At 49.0% G+C, this 22,509-nt stretch overlaps 1 protein-coding gene across 1 annotated transcript in view; it reads right to left on the reverse strand.

Moving 5' to 3' along the window:
- Nucleotides 1-22,509, reverse strand: part of LOC106853777 (gamma-aminobutyric acid type A receptor subunit epsilon) — a 34,476-nt gene that overhangs the window by 6,170 nt on the left and 5,797 nt on the right. The window contains exons 4-7 of the mRNA XM_014877239.2: nt 4,936-5,156; nt 4,463-4,545; nt 2,745-2,882; nt 1,166-1,318 (exon numbers count right to left, since the gene is read on the reverse strand). Coding sequence (XP_014732725.1) covers nt 1,166-1,318; nt 2,745-2,882; nt 4,463-4,545; nt 4,936-5,156 — 595 coding nt within the window. The remainder of the gene's footprint in view (nt 1-1,165; nt 1,319-2,744; nt 2,883-4,462; nt 4,546-4,935; nt 5,157-22,509) is intronic.

Here is a 22,509-nt window from a genome sequence, read left to right on the forward strand (position 1 = left end):
CCCTAATGTAGGCTGGCAGGCTCAAAATGTGCTGGGGATCATTTGTATTAAGTACAACAGGGGCTGTGGAGAGAATACATTATTCTTCATGGGCTGTAAGCCCTTACCATAGAGAGGGGCCCCTCTCCTGGGGAAACTTGCCTTTGTTTTTCTGAGACAGTCACTAGAGCCATGCACATTTTCCTCTTGCTATTCATTCCTTTACCAGCCACAGACTATGACACACCCTCACCTTCATTGGAAATGACACCCTCCTCCTCCTCCTTTCTCCATGAGCACCAAACTAATTAATTTTGAGAGGGAGGTGGGGAGACATGGCCATCATGGATGGGCTCTGAATAGCTGATGGTCCCTCCTCTCCTCTCCATCCCCACAGAGACCTGCAGGCAGGGCTGGGAATGCTACCTCCAATTAAAGGCAAAGTCAGCAGGGCTGATAGGAAGGACAGCACTGGGAATCACAGCTTGCTGCAAAATGCAGATACAGCCAAAGGGTATTAGAGGCTCACAAAGATCTCCCCAGCACCTATCAGAGCAGCATTCAGTCAACACAAACGTTTCTCCTGCCTTAAGGAGCCACTGCAGTTTGCTGAGAAAACCTGTATAGGCAGAGCTATTGTCACTCTCTGGGTCCTGTGGGGTGACTGACAGAAAAAGGTTGTACCTACAGGGCTTCCAGCTCCTGCCAGAGCCTGGGGCTCTGTGGATGCAGCCAAGCAACTTTGCCTATTAACCCTACAACCTTGCTGTCAGCAGCCCTGCACAGAAGCCTTGAAAAGTTGTGAGGAAATGTGGAAAATGTGCAACTGACAGGAGCCCTTTGGGCAGCACTGCAATGCCACAGCTCAGCCCCTCCCTGTCCCTTTTGGTGCATGAAAATATCCCGTTGTCAGCTTGGGAAAAGGCTGTGCTTGGGTTTCAGATGAAGCCATGAGAGTGAGGTGCTCTCCTGAGATAACCCAGCAGCCCAAGCCAGCACAGCTGGAGATTTGGTTGAGCTGTGGAGTGTTACACATAGGAAGCTGAAGGAGTGAAATATTCTCTGGTAAGCTCAAAAATGCCAGAAAATGGCAATGTGCTTCGGGAGATTTTGTAGTCCAACACTGCCAGTCTGCTTGCCTGACAGAGTTTGACAAGCATCAGACATGCATCATGCTGTCTCTTACCCAGAGATGTCCTGGCTGGCGTAGAGTCTCTCTTGATCCAGAAGGAAACCCAGGAAAGAACAACAGTCAGGATGCAGGGAATGTAGGTCTGAATGGCAAAGTAACCCATACGTCTGCTTAGGTCAAAAGAAACTGTCATCACCATGTACTCCCCTGGAAAAAGCAACAGAGACATTGGAATCATAACGTGGGGCTTCCTAAAGCAGAACAATCAGCAAAGTTTCAGAATTTGGAGTTTCTGATAAGGTTTTCTCGTTGTTTTAGATGCCTGTCCCTCTGGTTTTGTAGCTGCCCAGGTTGTTAACTTCACGTAGCTGGCTGAGTAGGTTTGGTGACTCACTCGTTTTGTTGCTAGTGGATTCTGTGGCTACCTGGCTGGCTGTGTAGCTGTCCTGCTTGATGTCTTTGTGACTAATTTAAGAGCTGACTGGGTGGCTGCCCAGCTGGCTGTTTGCTTGGCTGTCCATATGGCCACCAGGCTGCATTCATACTGGCCTGGCTACACAGTTTGGAAAAGTTTCAGGGAAGGATCTGCAGACAACATTTATCTTCAGCTGACTGCTGCAAGAGTTTCTTTTCTATAGAAGCTCTTTGGCTGTACCAGGCTGCATGGCCTGGCTTGCTAACGAACTACCTGAGCTGTGACAAAGGAAGTGTCCTTCAATCAGTTCCACTGAGAGTCTGGTTCTGCCTCTGGAAAAGGCATGTGGTGCTGTACATCCTAATTGCTCATTTGGCAGCTTACAGTGGGGTTCTTTCTTTTTTCAGAGGCTCACAGTGAGTATTGGAAGAAAGCCACCTGACAGCTCTGGGGTTAAGATGGAGCTTGCAAGCAATTACCAAAAAAAAGAGAATTACAAACATCAGAAGGCCACTGGTGCATTCAAGACACTTTCACATCTTGTCCCAGTTTGTGCTGCCTTTCTACCCTGGCTGCTACTGTTGAGAGCAGCAGCTTCTGCAGAATGGGAGAAGCTCCTTGCTGTTTCAGAGAGCTTAAAAGTATGAGCTCACCCCACCTGCAGGAATCCAGAGGCTTTCCTCAGTTGTCTGTGGGAAGGAAAGGGGATGTGAGCTATTGTGAGGAGGAGGAGGAGCTGAAGGGCTTCCATTATTTAGTTTCTTCACACATGCAGCCTTGTCCCTGTCTCTTACAGCACAGTTCAGGTGTTCATCAGCCTGACAGGAGTTTACAGAGGGAAAGATCCAGACCTGCAAGTACTGATTTCTCCACCCCCATTCCAATCATAAGCATCATCCAGAGGTTACACAGCATGCACACACTGCAACGAGAGGGGATTTAAGCTCCCTCTCCTCTCCCTCCTGACCCTTCAATTAGGGATAGCTTCATTCATAGCATTGTCACCCCACAGTTCACAGATGTCAATGGTTCTGTCCTCTCCTTGATCCATCTTCCCCTCACTCTTCATCCCGTCTGCTCCCTCTGGCCAATGTTCATCCCTTCATTTTTAGTTTTTTTCTCTGACCACGCTGTTGTAACCTTCCTTCCCCATTGCTTTGCCTCCCACCAGGTCTCCAGCACAGTGGTGCTCCTGTGGGCTGCCTCCCCTTGCCTCACCTGCCCCAGTCCTGAGGACCTCTGAGGTGTTCCTCAGCCCTGTGAAGTCGAACTGGTAGAGCCTCCAGGTGCGCTGGTCAGAGACCTCGATGGAGTAGCGTCTCCAGCGATAGACGATCTCCTCGCGGGGGTATCCATCTGGGAAAACCCATCCACAAGCATCAGTAGGACAGCATGCCATCTACCACCCCTCGGGCACTACCCTGGCTGCAAAAGCACTGGCATCTCACCAGAGCTGCTCTGCAAACATGAACCCTTCAGGAAGGTGTTCCTGGTGCCTTTTGTTTAGAGTTCCTGAGGTATTCCCACATGGAATGGGGATAGGGACTGCATTTCCCCTCGTGGGCTGCTTCAGATCCTGGGGATGGGGAAGGCACCGCCAGAAACAGAGCCTTTCTAAGGACTGCACTGCTGGGAATGAGATGTGGGCTGGTCCAAGAAGACTCTGCTGGTTTGAGGAAAAACCTGTTTGAGGGTGGCAGAGTAACAGAACAGTGTGCCCAGGGAGGTTGTGGAGTCTCCCTCCCATGATTCTGGAGTCAAAACTCTGGATTCAAAACCCCACCTGGCTGCACTACACAGGTGTAACCTGCTCTAGGTGACTCTGCCTGTCAGTGGGACTGTTCTAGATGATCTCCAAAGGCCCCTTCCAGCCCTGACTGTTCTGCAGTTCTGTGACTCCACCAGCCTGGAATCTTTAAGGCTTTTAACTCCCTGGGGCAGCTGGCACCTCATGAGTGCCATCCCAGGCATGAGTACACTGGGAATACAAAACTGCCAGCATGATTCTGGCTGCTCTGTGTGCTCCCTGTACCTCTTGCCCTGGGAGCTGATCTATGGAAAAGAAGGGGTGCACTCTCCATGGAGAAGAAAACCTGGCCCTGCGGGCTGAAGCACAGCTTCTCCTGCCTCTGGCTTTCTTGACAAAGAAACAAGCCTGCTGTGAAGCAGGGACCTAGGAGAAAGTCCCTTGGAGGAGGATGGAGTAAGAGCTTGGCAGCTAACTAATAGTGTGTTTCTAATTATCTAGTGTGTATGGCATGCACATTAATTAGCAAAGAATGAGGGGTGGTGGGAGATGAAGGGATGAGATCTCAGTATGCTGCCTCCTTCTGAAGCACCTCAGAGCTCTGAGCTGCATCTCTTCAGCAGCAGGGGAAGCAGGAGAACCTGAGCTCAGATGATTAAATCAGATTTCCCACCCACGCACGAGGACAGGGATCTCTTGGTGCAGAAAGGCTCCCTGCAAAATTACCAGAGGAGATGTGATAACATCAGAAGCACTCTCTGCTGAAGGGTCTAGATGAGTAGTGCACGAGAGAGGAGGTCTGAGTAACCCTCCTTTGGAGCAGAACGTTTCCAGACCTCACTCAGAGAGTGAGAGAAGGGGAAAGATGCAAGGCAGGACAGGTGCCATTTGTACTCCCAAATATATCTGTGTTTTTTCTGGAGTGACCAGAAGGTCAGTGAAATAATCTCCTCCAACCATCCACCTAAATTAAGGAGAAACTCAGAGATGTTGTTAGTCTATCCCTGATGACCTCTGCTAACCCAGGAGTGGGAGGATGCTTCAGGCCATGAAGGGTAATGGCTCAAGAAGGGTGCATAGAAATTAGGTGAAAAAATGCAGCTAAAAGTGAGGGTGGTTTCCCCAGAAAAGTTACTCCATTGAGGTTTCTCTAGCCTTCTACAGCTATCTTTAAAATGTGTATACTCACAACTGGAAAAAACCAAAGGGCAGGAGTGAGTGTCCATTGGGAAATTCTGCAGCTGGAGCAGACATTCAGCCTCGATTGTCAGCCTGAGACAGAAAGAGAGAGAAAGTGATTTTGAGCTGGTGAAGATCGCTTGATTCCAACACCTAAATGTGACAGAGGCATTCTCACTTCCTTGAGAACTAATTTGCTGAAGATCAGTCTGTTTGCAGGAACATTCCAAACCAAAAATATACTTTTGGATATTTTCAAGGTGAGGAAAAACATCTAAGTATCACCTTCAAAAAGCTCTTGTGTTTAGTCAACTTTTCAGGTTCGTTTATGAAAGTGAGAAGTTATGGAAGCAAAGAGCCAAATGTTTATTAACAGAATAAAACAGCTGGACTGGCCAAGACACCATTTTAAATTATTTTAGTTTAGAGAACCACTTGTCCATCTCTTTGTTCCCTCCCCTCAGCAGAGCCTGCTGGATGTACCTGAGAGTGTAGAGCACTTTTCCATCATTCCAGATGCGGAGGAGCTGATTGGGAGTGGTTATCCAGTGGGAATCAGCCCGTTTGGAGTTCCTAAAGAAGGTGTCAGGGATCCAGATGCGGCTCACCATGTTGGTGTTCAGTGTCAGCGCCTTCAAGGTGCTGTTGAACCGCAGGCGCCGGTCGTACCACGTCTGGGCAAAGAAGATGTCAATGGTGTATTCCTGGGAAAGACAAGGAAGAATGGGATGTTCTGGGAGGCATTCAGGCCAAGCAGAGCCTGCTCCTCTGGTCTGCAGGTAGTCACAGCCAGAACATTTATTTTCTCAGTCTGGGAGCAGGTGTTGGTGACCACTGACACCTTTCCAGGACATCCATGGCACGCTTAGGAAGACTTTGTGTTCACTGGTGGGCTGAGCCTGGCCCTTGCCTGGAAAACCAGGACCACACAAACAAGACCTTGGGCTTCCTCTTGGCAGACAACTCAATACTCCTTTTAAGCACAGGCATGAAGGGGCAGTGTGGATGTTGGCTGAATCCAGCCTTAAGTTCAGCTACACCTTTCAATCACAGGCAGGGAAAGCTGCTCACGAGCTTATCAGAGAAGGCAAGCAGATAGCTCTGTTTTTTATTGGGGTGCAGCCCAGCCCTGTTCCACACACCTAATTTGTACATATAGCAATAGTAGTGCTTTGCATGAATCTAGTGACAATCCACCCCTTGCTACAGGACTTACACTGCAAAGGGTTCGTACGAAACTCAGAGCACTCTGGGTCCTTGGGCAGATACCCCTTGCTGGAGATTAGAAAAGAAAGCTGGGGCTGTATGGTCCCAGCTCTGGGTGCAACCAGTTAAAAATCCTTAAAAATCAGTCTTTCGCTGACAGAAAAGAGATTTTGTACCATAATAAGGCCCTTCAGTTTTAGTAAGAGTGTGTCCTAGCTCATGGATAAGTGGCAGTTCTGGGAGGCAGCTCCTGCTGGATTGGACTGGCAGTAGCCCACACCATTAGCCCACCACTCTGCTGCTCGCTGCTGCAAGTCAATTCGCTCCTTTAACTCTTTTTCAGCCTGCCTGAGAAGGTGCTAATAGATGCCATGCAGGAACAAGTCTGGCACTCAGCAGCTGTCTGAACCAGACCCCAGACCCAGTTCCACCAGTGCGTGCTGCAGTCACCTGCTCCTGATGTGCCCTTTGGTCCCTTTCACTCCTGTTGAACCTGCACGACCCCCATTGCCTCCCTCTTTTGTGTGCAGAGATGAAGAAAGTCTGACTTTGCCATCCCTCCCTCTCATTCTCCTCCGCCCTCTATTGATTTATCTCGGTGGAATTTTTATGACTGCAGCACATCCTCCCCGCGCTGCCCTCGCTGCTGGTTCCGAGCCGGCTCCTCCAGCCGTGCTGCTAAAATAGCTGCAGCCCTCCCCCGGACAGCCTGTCCTGCCCAGGGCAGGGCACAGCACGGGCCCCACTTCATCTTCCTCACCCTCGCTCCCCTGGCAGCCAACAGAGAGGAGGGACGGGTCCCCAGCACGTCCCTTGCATAGGAATGAGATGGGGAGGGAAGAGCTTTTGCCATCAGGCAGCTGATGCTTCACCCTGTTCACAGGGGTGAGCAAAGGTGACAGGGACAGGGTCCTAATGGATGTCTAAGTGGGGAGAATGGGGGCAGGTGCAGCACCTTCGGAGGGGTGGCTTTGCCTCTACAGTTCATTCAAAGCAGACATGAGCAGACACAGAGCTAAGGACAGCAGCAGCCCTCACAGCCAAGTGCATGGGCACAGCCACTGCCCAGACCCAGGGGCTGGGAGAGCCCATCCCAGCACCTGAATGCGTGGATCACACTGGATATAGGATATGTGCTTGGATATAGAGTATGTGGGGATGGAGACATGTCAAAATGTGAAATAAAAGTAGCATTGGCACAGCGTTGGGGCCAAAATAGCACAATATTTGACATATTCTCCCCCATCACTGCACACCCCGTTCGAGTTCATATGAGTTTACATAGCTCCTCCTAAGTAATATCTCTAGTGTAGGAGAAAGCAACCAAAAATGCAGTGATGAATTCATGTTAGATGTCACTATCAGTGTTTAACTCCCAACTGGAGTCCCTGGTGACATCTCACTTCTGGTCTGGCTGCTCAGTTATGTCCTGCTGTAAAGTTCAGCACTCAAGTCTGGGATAATCAATGCTAACACTCTGGAAGAGTGGAGGGTCAGCTATCCCAGGGGCTTAGCATTTGTTGTCAAGCCCAGATTTTCAGGAGGGATCAGCGTTAAAGAGCTCCTCTTGTGCCATTCATAGCCAGCCTTTGCAAAAGGTGTGGTGCACAAGTCATTCAGCGCTTCTGAAAATTCTGAGCTGTTATTGTCACTGTCCTGTGGTTTGATCTAATTTCAGTGGCTATTATTAGCACAGCTATTCACGAGGCAGAACTTAGTAGCTGAGCTGGCTCCCTTGCCTCTCTGTAGGGAGCCCATTGGGAAATTTTGGCATTTACAAATGTATTTTCTTTCAGAATTATCTGAGGCAAGATTTATACAAAAGAGCTCTGGCCTTTGGGAGGACTTTTACCCTTCCAACTTCCTCCCCCATGCTGCTGAGTGAGTGAGCAGCTGTGTGTGGCTGAGCTGTTGTGGTTTAACCCCAGTGGGCAGCTTCCTACAGCCCTTAGAGAGGGGGGTAGGGACTTCTGGAGGGACATCTCAATGTGAAGCAGGCCAGGTTGTCTCCTGGAAATACCTCTTACTCTTCCTGACCTTGGAAGAGTCCACTGATCAAAGCTGAGTTTGGTAGGATGAGCTCAGCCCCTAAAACCCATCTCCTGCACCCCTGTAGTTTTTTTCTGTCCCTGATACTCAGCCATCAGAAAGAGACTTCCCAATGCCTCGATTTCCCCATGTGGAAAAGGGTTATTGTAAAATACGCCTCCACCATTACTGTACCATCTGCTGTGCAGCACATGGAGGTAGTTAACTTCTCTGTGAAAGCACAGGCATTTTTAGTGCTTTCAACAGAAGGAGCTAATGAAGTAAGGAGGAATGGCTTTAACAGTTTGGCCACACCATTTGGATCACACGTGGGGTAACACACACACGCTGGCACACATGCAACGTTACACCAAATTTCAGTCATGAAATAAAAAAATCAAACTCCCCATAAGGCAAACCCTGAGGGCTGCCTAGCCTAAATACTGTCACGTGAGTTTATCCCGTGCCAAGGGATGCCCTGCAGCATGTCCTCTGCTGGCTGAGTGTGCTCATGTCCAACCCAGCCTTTCAGCATGTCCCTGCTGGCCCTTGGTCACACTGTCACCACCTGGCACTGCAGCACATCCCTGATCAGCCCTGCTCTTCCTCATGTGGGCAGCACAGATGCTGGTGGAAGCACAGTTCCAGAGAATGGCACAACCTGAAAACATTTAATGGAACGGATGGTGTTCGGTAAAAGAACATTTGTGGGAATAAAAGGATGGGGAGCTTATGGGGGTGTTTCATATTGGTAGAAAAAAATAACAACAACAACAAAAAAATATTGCACTCTCAAACCCTTTCTTTTTTTGAAAACTACAAGTTTGCTGTGTGAAAAGTAATTTCTAAGAAAATCCCAAACATTTTCAATCCAAAAGAAAAGAGATTTGTTCAGAAATCAGCCTGTCCCCAGCATAGGAGAGTTTGTGTGCTACCCTGAGGCCTCCTCCTTGGGTTATCTCTGCTGCTCTACCCCCACAGATGGGGAATCTGTCCATATATTCAGTCAGATTTGGCTTCAGGAAATCTGCTCTGGACCAAGTTCCACCCTGGGTTCAGAGTAAATATAATTTAGGGCTACTGAGTTTCAGAACAACAACTTAAATTCACAGGGTTTGCATGACAAGATTTGAATCACAGAATCACAGAATAACCAGGTTGGAAGACACCTCCAAGATATCAAGTCCAACCTATGCCCTGGCACCTCAACTAAACCATGGCACCGAGTGCCACATCCAATCTTTTTAAAAATACATCCAGGGATGGTGACTCCACCACTTCCCCAGGCAAAGCATTCCAATACTTTATTATTCTTTCTGTGAAAAACTTCTTCCTAATATCCAACCTTTATCTCCCTTGATGCAGCCAATTGAGATAGTGAACAGTGTGTGTTTTCAGGTTACCTTACACAACAAATAAACACAGCTGGGCTCTGCCAAAACCTCCTTTTCAAGTGGCTTTTATCAAGTTTGTGTGTTCAGTTCAGCTGACCCCTCTCAAGGGTGCAGTCAGTGGGATCCAGAGGGGCTGGAACCCTGGATTCCTCTGTTCCATCTATGAGCTTCTTTTTCTGCATTGAGAGCTCAGCTTTCTGCCAAAAGAGAGGAACAAAGCCATGAGATGAACATGTCTTAGACGGCTCCTAAATTAGGATAAAAGAAAGGATTTAAATGTGGTTTTTGCAACTTGTATTCAACAGCAACAAAAAAACCTCTGAAGACAGGGCTCAGAGACCTGGAAACACCCTCCTCAATTTTCCTCTGCAGGAGACATAGTTTAGTCTCTTCCAACTCAGAATACTCTGTGAAAAATCCTAAGTAACAGTGGGGCTGAGAGATTAATATCCTAGACAGTCGCCTTCTAGCTTTCATTGTTCTGATATTTGTTTTTACTCATAGAGCTCCCTACCCTCTCCACCTCCAAGCAAATCTCTCACTGCAGTCCAATAAAGCAGGCTGCTTTCCTGGGAAGCAGGGACAGCATTTCAGGTGCTCTGACGTGAATGTGATGTGTCCATGCTGTCAATCACGCAGCCAAGCAAAGCAAATATTACAGGCAAACTCTTAGGGATGCTGCAATTCAGGAAATTCTCAGAAGTTCTTTCTTGGAGGAGACCCAGGAATGGGGTGTTTTTCTTTCAAGGGCTGGTAGGACACTCTGAGCAGGTCAAGGCAAGCCAGGAAGCCTCTCCTCCAATCTCCCTCTTCTGCAAAACAGGGTCCCCACTTCAGACACAGCTGTGCTCAGCCTGTCCACACCCTCACAGCCATGCCCTGGTGAGCATTTTCCTCTCCAGGACAGCCCACTCGCCCTCCCAGCCTGCAAACACCTCAGACAAATCCTGGGTTGCACCACACATCTGCCTCCACACATCCCAGGGAACACATTCAACAGATGAACAGATTCAAAGTCTGGAGATGCCTTCAAGACTAAATAAATAACCTAAATAAGATAACTGTATTTTAGAATAACCTTGACATCTGGATGCACCACTTCTTGTCCCCACAGCTGGGGGCAGGAATGTGCTCCTACAATGACATGTGGGAGCCCTCTCTGAGCAGAGGGGACAGGTACCAAGAGCACCTGCTGTGCCCGACACAGACCACCTCAGGGACTGGCTGGGCAGTGTCAGCTTCTCCCAGTTCTCCCATTAGTAGTGTGGGACACCTCATTTGTGGCCACCTCCATGTCCCTGCTCTGGGTGAGATCTGGCTCTCCAACATCAAGAACAAAATAATGTGAATATAAATTTAATTCCACTTCCAAGGTCTTCTTCCCTCCGAATCAGAGCCCAGAGAGATTTCTGGACACGATGCTGGAGTGACTAGGGGAGCTCTCAAGGACAGCAGGAGCAGAACTGTGGTGATCTGTGTTTTCAAGGTGACACACTGAACTTCCCATCTGTTTCACTTCTGCAGCAGCACCGGCAGTGCTGTCCTTGCCTGAATGTCTTTCGCCTCTGTCCAGGGAATCTCAGTTGAAACAGAGTTCTTTTTATAATACAAACGTGCTATTAAAAACCATCTCCACGTCCTGTGCTCGTGCCAGGAGCTGTCAAACAAGTCATGCTATAAATGCTGCTCTGTCGATCGCAAACTCCCCCAGCCACAGCTTGCTCACCCCTGGAGCTGGCAGATGGGAACTGGACAGGGCTTTCAAAACTGTGCTGCCTTCTGAGATCCCCACCTGCCTGCTCCCCCACACCTCTGCTCCTTCCTGCTGCCATGGATGTGCAGATGGAGACACCAAAAAGGCAGGTTTTCCTCTCCTGATAGCCAACCACCCCAAATCCTTTCTTCAGAGATGTTCCCTTGTACCATCTCTTCCTACCCTGCAGTGATGTTATCTCCTCCCATCCAGCCCCAGGGTGCCTGTTCCTCTTTCCATGGGAACAGGAGCTGGCACAGGGAGCCTCTCCCTGTGAGCCCAAGGGCCATAAGACCTACACGTGTGTGTTTTAGCATCTAACAGCCATTACCCAGAGGACCCAGGAAAGTCCTTGAGGCGAGACATGACATCAGCCAGACTCTGCTTTGCAGAAGCACAAGTCTGTCTGCACTGTCCCTGATGAGGTTATTACTGGAAAGGCAGAGATGTGGACACGGGATGCTCTACGCAGATGGGGAAGAATTGATTAAAGGGGAAGGTACTGAACACTTCACTGAAATATTATGTAAAGCACCTCAGGGAAGGAGCCACCTCCTTTTAGCTTGATTTTTTTTCCTCCACTCTCAGGACAGGACATGCCCTGGGTGCAAAGTCACGTGGAAGCACCTTCTGATGCAAAGAAAGATGCAGCCCAGTTTCCATAGTCTCTGGAAAATCCCTGGGCAGAGCAAAGCCAGGTTTGTCCAAAGTCTTGTCTTCATGTCACACCTCACTGCTAAATACTTAACTGCTCCCTACAATGTTTAGGGTTAAAGGAATTTTTGTGCAGGAAGAAGAAAGCAGGTGGGGAAAGAGAAGGGTGAGGATAGAAGCACATAGGATAATTGGAGGAGAATAGTTTGCACTTCGGGCAAGTGCTCTTGTTCATTTGTCCTTTTAGTTCATGGGGTGTTTGAGGAGGCAAAAGGAAATTTCCTTGGGAAGGGCTGGAAGACAAACCTCACTGTATACTATTAACTCCCCTGGATAGCTCCTCCAGAACAGCTTGACAAGATTCAGATGAGAAGCTGGAATTTCTTTAATTGCATTTCCCATTCCCGTGCCACCCACTGTGACTAAAATGAAACACTGGGATGGGCAGTGCAACACTGCCCAGGACTGGGGAAGCAGCTGCTGCTGCCCTGCTCTGTGAGAGCCACTCACTGCCAACAAGCACTGAGCTCTGTCAAACCACCTTTGTTGGCAGCACGTTGAGAGGGTGGAGGATCCAGCAGAGCCCAGAAGTGGGGCTGAGAAAGCACAGTGCACCCAAGTCCCTGTCATGGCACCATGGCATGGAAATGCCTGCATTGGCCAGGAGAAAAAACCACCCGTGTAAATCCCTGTCTAATTCTCACCCCCAAGGTAAAAAAAGTACATTCAAAACATCTGAGAAAGTTCTGGTTTCACGAAAGGGGAGCAGTTTGTGCCCTCTGCAGAGATTCTCACTCCTGACCCTGTTCCCTCCTGGTCCCAGATGAAGAAGGAGATGGGAACAGTGTACTCTGCTTCACCAACTCTTTCAAGGAAATCCATTTCATGTTGTCTCTCATGCCCCCTTGCTGTGCTTACCACCTCTCTCTTCCTGCCAGTTCCTGGACATTCCTTTTCTCTTCCTCATTTTGTTTTCCCTTTCACAGTTCTTTTCAAGCCACCACATAATCACAGCCCAGCCCTAATGAGATTTCGAGGGAGCACCAGGCTGTGGAAAGCAGCTGGGAGAAACTAATCAGGTTGCAGAAAAAGAACAATTTCTCTCTGCCTCCCCTGTTGGGAGGGTAAAGGAGCTGGAGTGCAGTGGCAGAAGGGTCACCAGGCCAGCTGGTTCTCCTCTCCAGGCAGAATCCACACCTCAGGCCAAGTGAGGAGGTCATTTGGCAGTCAGGTCACCACCCCTGGGCAAGCAGGACCTGCTGAGCTCTGCTCCTGAGGGCTGCTCACTGCCCATGGCACCTGGTGGGTGCAAACGACTCTCCTCAGGAACGAGGGATCGATATTCCCAGTCTTTTTTTTCCAGCTCCCAACTGTTTTGTACAGCCTCTGCTTACTGTAGATGCCTCCTTTGAGACGCAACCACCTTCCCCAGCTCCCCTTGATGGCTTCAGAACATCTTTGGGAAGTGGTGAAAAAGATAAATGCTCTGTTTTCTACACAGTGGTGTAAGAAATACTCCAGCAGATGTTATATATCCCAGAATCATACACAGAAAGAAACCAGAAAATTTGGGATCTTTGGCTTAGTCCAAAGTTCCCAGGAGCTGGACAGCACACCTTTAGCTTCTCCTTATCAAATTCCAACACCTGGACATGGCTTTGACTTTTTGTGAGAGCAGCAACACCGAGGTATTTTCATTCCTCCTCTTGCTGATCCAGAGAGAGGAACCAGGGTCCATTGTGCCTTCTCACGAGGTGCAGATTCATGTGAGAAACTAAGGCTGGACATGCCAGATCAAGGAAGGAAATGGTTTATCTTGAATGTTACAAGTCTCTCTGCCTTCAGCTTTTCTTTTCAAGAACCAAATGAAGATCATCCTGTTATCATCTTAACTTCACCCCTATGGCTGTAGGAACAGCCAACCTAACTCCCTGAAGTTTTTCCTACTCCTCTACCCTGCTGCTCTGCTGCCTCTCCTTGCCTTTACAACACTACTCAGGTGGCTTTGTGTGTCTGTGGAGCAGAATGACAGACTGAAGGCCACAGCCTAGCGTGGGAGGCATCACAGGTGGCAAATTTTGAGGGAGAGAGAAGCTGATTGAGGGGAACTGTCAGAAACAAAGCTTCCAGCATTTGGAGAATCCCTGCTCTGACCTCCCCTGTTTCCCAGCCACATGGAGACAAGGTGTTCCCCCACCCACACTCACAAGTGTTTTGGTTCACACCTCCCACGTGCATCTGCCTGGGGGGAGCCTTTACCACCACCTGCAATTCCCCTGTTGAGCAAAGCTGATCAGATGGTCGGAGCCATTCCTGGCCAGCTGCAGGTCAGGGAACAAACACAAACATCCTCACTATGAAGCTCTCTGGACATGGAGATGGACACACAAGGCTTATGCCAGGGTGCCCAGCCATCATGCCCCTTTATTCCCCCACCCACAGTGCCCCAAGCAGCCAAGCATGATCCCTCTGGGGCTTTGGAAAGCTGGGAGCTGGGAACTGGGAGTGGTGGGGCAGTCAGAAATGCAGGTGTGGAATGGCCGCAGTGTCCACCTGCCAATCACTGACCACAAGACCAAATGTCCTGTGACAGACACCAAGCTGGAGCCACAGAGACACCAAGGCAGAGTGTGGAGGCTTGGAGGAGATGGGAGGAGAAGCAAAGCCCCAGGAAGGCTCACTCTGGCTTCTCACTTCCAATGTGTACCACGGGCAATTAAACCCTTCCTGTGCATGGAGATGGGATGACATAATCAGAATATTCTGCCTTTAGCACTGAGGCATGAAGAGGTCCTTGAAGCACACTGATTGTGGTCACCCACAACCACTGAATTCTGAGAAATGGTCTCCATTTTGTGACACATTTATAGCAGGCAGATTTCACAGCAGCCTTTTAAGGGAAATGGTAGGTTGGCTTCATCTGGGAATGCAGGAAATAAATAGAACTGATTTCTACTGGAAAAAAATATGAAGTTTTGCTGAAAATAAATTAAAATTGTCAAACCCTAAAATGAATTACCTCAACCTTATAATTTCATTCAAAAACTTCTTTTTCTTCAGTAAGCTAACAAAATATTTCGTTTTACCCTTATCTAGTTGATGCACTTCACTTTGACGTTTATTTCCAAATACTCATTTTCTTGCTTTACTTACGCAGGACAGAATTTATCACCATATGAAGAGCAAATCAAAACAATCTGATGAAACTAAATGTAAATGTTTTGATTGTCCCTGAACCCATTTCTCCTTGGAAATGCTGAAGAATTCTGGCTATTTGTCCCAAGTGGGAGGGGAGAATGAGCTTATTATCTCTCCTATGATGCTGCTGCTCGCCCTAGACCACAAACCTTGGCCTCAAACCCTGGCCTCTGACCAGCCCTTTGACTTGATTCTCACACACCTGAAGTATCCCATCCTCTCCTACAGAGACATCTAAAGCCTTCAGTTCAGATAAATCAACTCTGCCTCAAAAATAATTCAGCCCGCTGAGTGACAACTATTGGTACAGCTCAGAGTCTATAAATCTTTCAAATTTGACACAGCAGTGCTCTCCCTTTGACTCAGAAGAATCAATTCAATGAGGGTCAGAGCACAGATCACATACAGGCCTCCTGCCCTGTCCATGAGCACAGCCTGGGGGTCTGCAGGAGGGGATCTGCTCCTTTGGGTGGCTGTGCTGGAACCAGCCCTGCTTTGCATCCCCACCAGTGCAGTGGGCAAAGCTGCATTCCCACCGTGCAGCAATGCAGCCTCTGGATCACAGCAGAGCCTCCTTTAATGCCCTGCCAACCTGAGAGCCAGCAGCCAGGGCGGCCAGGGCAGGGACATCTCTCCAGCCTGGGCCACACCAGTGAGGAGACTCCCCTGGCCACTGGAAAAGTGTCCCTTTGACAAGCAGGAAGCTCCACTGCTGGCAGAAACCTCTCGAAAAGGGGAACTGGGTGCAGGTGCTGTGACCCCAGGCTGTAGAAAGGTTTTCTGTGGGTAAGGGTGAGGAACTGATGCTCTCAGGTCAGGCACAGTGGCTCCTGGGTTAGCACCCACTGGGAGCATCCTTCCCAGGCTGCCTGCAAAGGTTCAGGGCCAACAAATCCCTTCTGCATCCAGCCCAGCTGAAGAAATGAGAGTTTTCTCCAAAGGCTGGCACAAAATGAATGAGGGATTGAGTCACTGCTGCCAGCAGAAGGGCGGAAATGGGATCTGTGAAGGAATTTACGAGAGCCGATTACTTCATTATGGATGTTGATTTATCCCGTGCTGCCCGAGGGCCAGAGGCTGCCCGAGCTGTGGGAGGCACCTGTGTGCCAGAACTGATGCTGCACTTTAAGAAACCTTTAAGTACAGCCACCTTCCCCATTTAGCACCAGGCTGCGAGCACAGATGTTAATTAACTTTAGGGCTTTGCTCTCCAGAAATGTCTCTAAGGAAAAGCACTTTCCCTGCCCCCAGGAGGCCACTGTCCAGATTTTCATGTTTTATTTAGCTCCAAATTTCAGATGCAAACCTCCAGCTTTTCACTCGTCTTCCCTGATAACAGACTCCTTGAGTTTTTTGCACTGCCTGTAAATAAAATACCAACATGGATGTCACACAGAAAATATCTGGAGGGGATTAGTGGATGTTCTGGATAATAAAAGGAGCTGGCTGAATTATTCATAGTGAATAAATCATCTCTTTTCCATTTTGGAAGCAAACTTTGACACTTCTGGAAGTGTCTTGGGATACGTTTAGGATGGGAGAAACTAATTTATTTCATTAGACCTTCTGTTGCAGCCCATGGTTTGTCCCACAAGTCACACGTGGTTGGTGCCATTCCTCAGTGGCCTCGGGGTAGGGGGGATTTATAAGGAAAAACAAACTTTTCATAAGGAGAGGTTTATAAGGAAAGACAAACTTTTCATGAGGAGAGCTGCTGCCCATCCTGTACCTAACCTCACTGCCAGCATGAGGGGCAGTGGCTGCTCCTGAACATCAAGGCATCAGGAGATGTGAGCACTCTCCAAGCACAGGAGTATTTGTGCAGACGCAATAAATGCAGCACAGGCTCCGGCAGCTCCGAGCCGTCACTCAGGCGTGGAAAATAACAGCCAGAGAAAGCATTGGGGCTGTCGGTGAACAAACCCATTTCCCAACACTTTAAATTTCTGTCCCACATGGTTATCCGGGACCAAAACCCAGCCTAGCTCACAAGTGTGTCCTGCAGAACCTCACTAACTTTATGCTGGTGTCCAACTCTCACTGCACACCAGGCAGGCCAAGGAGATTGTACAATTCTGGGCACAGCACTGCAGTGTGCTTTAGGCATTGCAATCCACCCTAGAGTGGGTGCATCTGGGCTATTGCCTCCCAGACAGATGATTTGTGAAGGATTTTTAAGTCCTTTCAGTTGAGAAGTGCTGTGCAACTGCTGGAACCTATTATTATCAGGAAAGGAGGGGGGAGGTAGCAAATTTCCTTTACCTATAGGCTTATCTTGTGCTCCAGAGGAACACAGTCGAGCATTTTAAACAGTGTGCCATTTTCAATTCATTTCCTTCCTACTTATTCCAAAGCAGCCAAAGCTAAGTATAATCAAGACTTAAGTGTTCCTTAGAGCCAGACGATTATTACTGGTCTTGGTTCCCCATCTTTTAGGGAGAAAGGAAGGAATTAAGGAGAGCTGCGATCCAGCAGCTCAGGCTGCTCCGAGTGTGGAGCAGCAATCCTTGGGAAAGGGCTCTGCAGACTCCCACTGCCTCCCTGCCCCGCTCAGCATCTCCCCACGAGCAAAGATGAAGTGCCTGAGGTCCCCAAGCTCTCTCTGTCACATCTGCCCCCTTGCTGAGCACTACCCCTCGTCAGCTTTAACTTTGAAAGCCAAGCCTCCGTCCCTGCTTCCTCGGGATTTACATGAAAGGAGTCAGTGGGGGGTTCTCTTCATTCATGCTGGGCTTATACTTCTAAATTATAAAGTGTGTCAAATGAGGATTTAATTTATATTTAACAAGACTATGTTTGTAAATTAATTATTCATCAGCTGATAACGAATAAACATTTCCCTCTTCCCTCCCTCCCCCTTTTTCACAGTTTTTCCACAAATGCACCCTATGTGCAAATCTCTTCAATGCTTTCTGCAGTACTCCAGATGTGGGAAAATATGTTTTTCACCCTCAATTTCGTGAGTGTGTTGCATGGTAACTAATGTAGCCAAGCAGAGCATTATGAATTTAATAGCGTGCAGCATCTCCTTCCTAGAGAGGCAAGGGGGGAATAGCCAACACTTCTATTTGGACATATGACCCTCTTCAGGTTCCAGCCCCCCACTCACAGGCAGACATAAGAAAACAATTAGCTGTAAAAATTGAGATAGGAGCTCAGATACCCCGCTGGAAATCGCAGGCACTACCGAGACAGCAGAATCTGGCCCCTGGTGAATGGTGGAGGCCAATTTTGTTCTTTCCATCTTTATTATCATTAAGTAATGAGATGGAAGTGGCGAACAACACTAGCAGAGGAGCTGTCGTTCTGTTTTGATATAAAATTTGGCACAAAAAGACAACTCCTCACACATGACAAACACAGGAGTCCTCAGCAAATTAGCCCTTACTGCAGTGCCAGACACCTGAAGCAGGTAACCAAGGCAGGTCCCTGGATGATGGAAAAGTCTCCATTCACCTTTGCCAGGAGGGTACCACAGTGTCTGGACCATGCTCTCCTTGAGCCTCATGCCTGGTTTTGTGTAAGAAAGGAAGAAAAGGACATTCAGCTCTGGCCTCTGGGAGGAATCTGAGAAGCTCTGGGCAAGACTTGCTCCATCCCCCAAGCTCAGAATAGAAGCACTTCTCCCCCTCTCAGCCATCCTGTCCCCCATGGACGCTTCAGGGACATCCTCAGGACTGCCAGCTCAGTCCCAGTAGCTGGCACCTGCTTTACTTCTACAGCATCATTTCCTGAGAGTTAAGTATCCCCAAAGGAAGGTGATCCAGAGCTCTAGGTGCCCTTGACACCAGTTAAAGCTATAATCTATAGCAATAAAGCCATTACAAAACAAAACCAGGAGCAAATCCCTCCAGCAAACAACCAGTCAGCAAAAAATTTGAACTCCAAGTCTCCTCCCTGGCTCCACGCTGCCACAGCCCTCCCTGGCACCTCTTCCCACAAACATGCTTGGAGAACAAAGGTGGGTCTTTGCATCAGGCTGAGCTTCTGATAAGCCAGGGACATCTCAACACTGTGTTAATGGGAATCTAATTGGGCATCCAGCTCCACAGCACAGCTTGGGAAGCTGCAGCACTATGGCTGAGAACTCACTTGGCTCCAGGGGCTGCTGGCAGACAGAGCCCAGGACATCCTTCCCCTGATGGTGCAAACACAGCTTCCCACCACACTGAGGAGTGCCCAGTGCCCCAATCCCACCCAAAAATTCTTGGGGCTGGGGAGGGAATCCCAGTCCATGCAGTGATTGGAGTAAAGAGCTGTGGGACCTGATGGTCCCACTTTTCCCCCTCCCACTTCTTATCATTGAAACATCTTCTAGCTCTGTTTCTGGTCACTGCCACATTTTGCTTGGAGAGCACAGAGGGTCCTTTCCCCAGGGAAGAGAGAATAAAATCTGCTCAGCCACCTCAACGGGAGACAAGACTGCCATTCTGGTGTATGAAAGAGATCAGGAAATCACTTTACATTTCCTCCCGCTCCAAACCTGCCCACCTTCTGCTGGCTCCTGAATGTTAATGTTATTTATGACAAGTGATTGATGAGAGAGACGCAGAATTCACACCCAGCACAGGGCATTTTCAAATCACCTATTCATTTTTAAGGACCGGAATCAGTTTTGTATCCTGACATGATTTATCATTTGGAGGCTGGGCAGTGGCTACACAGGGCCAGCTTCCAATCCCTGACAGCACCAGCAGGATGAAGACTGCCATGAGTATTAACCCTTTGAGGGAGAGCAGGGGATTACAGGAGACCAGTATTTAAACCAGATTGCTGAAGTTGGAGCCTTCTACTCCAGCAGCATGTCAGGCTATCCTGTAGCCTTCAGCTGCAGATTTATAGGCCACAGTGGTCCAAGCTAACAGCCACAGTAATGCTGCTGTATCTCTTAGAAGCAGAACTTGGTTTTTTGTCTTCTACCCAGCCTATGTGAGAGAGAAATATTTACGTAAGTCGCTGTCATGGCAATGCACCTAAAAGAGATCAATGGGACATTTCCCCTCCAGTGGACCTTCCAGCCTACACAAGCCTCTCTGTCTCTGGCAGAGTGAAATGTCACCATGGGCTCAAGAGAGATCTAGCTCTGAGACAAATTCTAGCTCCCTTCCCTTGGAAATGTGCATTTCCTCAGGTTGTGTATGGGAAAAAGGCAAGATGAGGCATGTGGGATGGGCCTGGCAGCTGGGAGAGGGCAGAGGTTCTCAAGCTGGGAGAAGCTCTATCAACAGGGACAGAGTAGGAATGACGTGTCCCCAGCAAAGACCATCTATCATATGTTTGATGCCAGCCTGCCAGGGGCTGGCATGACCCACAGAATGACTTAATTCACTGCATCAGCATGGAAAAGCAAACAAACACAAAACACAAAACAACTGGGTGAAGAAGCCAAGTCTAGAGGTGACACTGTGGCTTTGTCACTGCCCTTTCCTCTTGCTTCAGGAGACCACGTAGCAGGATGAAGCCTCTCCCATGAGCAGGGGGAAATATTCAGAGTACAGATAGCAGAAATCTGAGGCTTTGACACCTGGGTCTAGCTGCCCTCAGTACCTTTAATATCACCTCAATCTCATGGGAAAAGGTTTCAAAGTTCAAGGGCATCACAGGTTCAAGGTTAAGAAGTTACCTAAGGGAACAAGGAAGGAGAGATATCCCTAGAGAGTCGAGTTGGGATGTCCTACAGAGGTGTCTCAAGATCACAGGAGACTGCTGGGACCCCTCAGGGACCCCTGGACTGGCAGCACCAAGGCACTTCAGAGGGACAGCACAGTCAGTTGTGACTGATGCAACAAAACCCCTCAAAATTGTCCACACTGAGCAGTTTCTGGCTGTGCCATTCCCACAAAGAGCAATCACCTCCTCAGGTGGGAAGGCTGCAGATGGGTGGATCAGCCCCAGGGCAGCAGTTTGCCCAGGAGAGCCCTGCAGTGCTGACAATTCCAAGTGCCAGCTACCCCAGGGGTCCTGTGCACTTGTAGAGCCCTTATTCATGAAGAGGAAAAGCTTCTGCTGACTCTTAGGAAGAACTAAACACATGGGTTGAGCTCTCCCACATGATTTCCTGGTCTCTAGTAAGGGCTGAGTTCACACAACAGCTATTCCCCTTGGTGGGGGTGGCTGTTGTCACTGCCTGGCATCTTGTTTTCCCCAAAATACCAGAGATACTGAATGTGCTGGAAGCTCCTGTACCTGCAGCCATTTATGGCTGGTGTTAACCCAGCAGATCCAAAATCCTGAAAGACTGGGATGGACGTACGTACATTCTCACATCCCCATCACCATGGCATAAGCTGTGTTTCTTAGGAAACCAGCCTAGCAGCAGTATCCCTGTTTGGGAGGAAAGATGAACTCTGGAAGCAGACTGGATTTTAGAAACCACTCTGCTGCTACCACCTGCATGGTTCTGCAGTGCTCCCGTGACAGCGAGGGGAGCAGAGCTTCCAGCAGGGCTGGAAAAGGGTGAGGAAAATGGATGAGAGGGAAAGAGAAGGGTGAGGAGTGCTCTGGGTTCTGTGTGGGTTTCTTGGCACATCTTTGGGCAGTGCAAAGCAGGTAGAACAGCCAGCTGTAACGTGACCCTTGTGCTCTACCTGCAGGCACAGGGGTGCCTAGAGGGGTGAGCCCACCCAGCCCCTGCCCTGCTGCTCTTGTGTCACTTTTGCCCCACGGCCACACAGCCCCACGGGCTGCAGGAGCTCCTGGCACATGCTGGCAGCCAGGGCTGACATCCACACAGCTTGGCAGCTTGGGCTGTGTGATTCTCCTGGAGACCTGGCACACTGGAGCAATGCAAGGAAAATCTGAGCCTCGAGGCTGTCCCTGCTGGGCCTCCTGATGGTGCCCTCATCGTGAGAGCAAGTGCTCTGGTGGGTGCCCATCTGGTGGCTCGTGAGCAGGAGCTGCTTGGGGGCACATCCTCGGTGGTGGCTGGCCAGAAGGGCTGCTTCAAAATACTCCTCGGAGTGGAACCGGTGCTACAGCTACTGCCCCATCCCTCCATCCCCAGAGGGGTTTGTTCCTTGGAAATTTTGTACTTTGGAAACTAAAAATAATGTGTCCATCACTTGGGAGGTTTTTTTTTTTTTTTTCAGTTTAAGGGGGCTGGTTTTGTTCCTGCTCTGTTTTGCATTGAGAGAAACAAGAAAAGCCAAATTGTCCCAGCTGTACCTTGCCTTTGTCCCCTCCACCTCACTGCCCAGTGGACTGGAGGTCTTTCAAAACCTGACAGCAGTCATGTTTGTTCCTTGCTAGAAAATGGAAAAAGATGACTTTGAAGGGAAAATAATAATAATAATAATAATAATAATAATAATAATAATAATAATAATAATAATAATAATAATAATAATGGAAGTTTAATTAAATAGTCAACAGTTGCTCTCCGGATCAAAGAGTCTCTCTGTTAAGTGTTTTCACAGCTCTTGGTACAGCTAGGTACTGCTGGTTCCTGAACCATGAGGAGAAATCACAGTCCTGGTGGCATCTCTCTAAGGTTCTATGCTATGGAGATGTTGGACCAGAGGCTCCCCTGCTTTCCCCTTGCTCAGCACCACAGGCCAGGCCTGGACAACCACATTTCACTTTCATGGAAACATCCTCAGGTGCCTCTCCCAGTCCTCCTGGAACACACTGCCCTGGTCCCACCTTGCCCTAGGTATCCCAGTGCTCACACACTTCCCAGGGAGGAGAGGACAAAGCCATCAGGCAGAAGTTTCTGTCACCCATTGCCAGCAGAGACCAAAGAGCAGCAGCATCATCCCACTCCTGGGCTCACCCAGGGCACTGGAGGACCTTGTTCCCAACCAGGGGTGGTGCTCAGGATTTTCC

Source organism: Sturnus vulgaris, chromosome 14, assembly GCF_052056855.1.
Source record: "Sturnus vulgaris isolate bStuVul1 chromosome 14, bStuVul1.hap1, whole genome shotgun sequence".
Taxonomy (NCBI): domain Eukaryota; kingdom Metazoa; phylum Chordata; class Aves; order Passeriformes; family Sturnidae; genus Sturnus; species Sturnus vulgaris.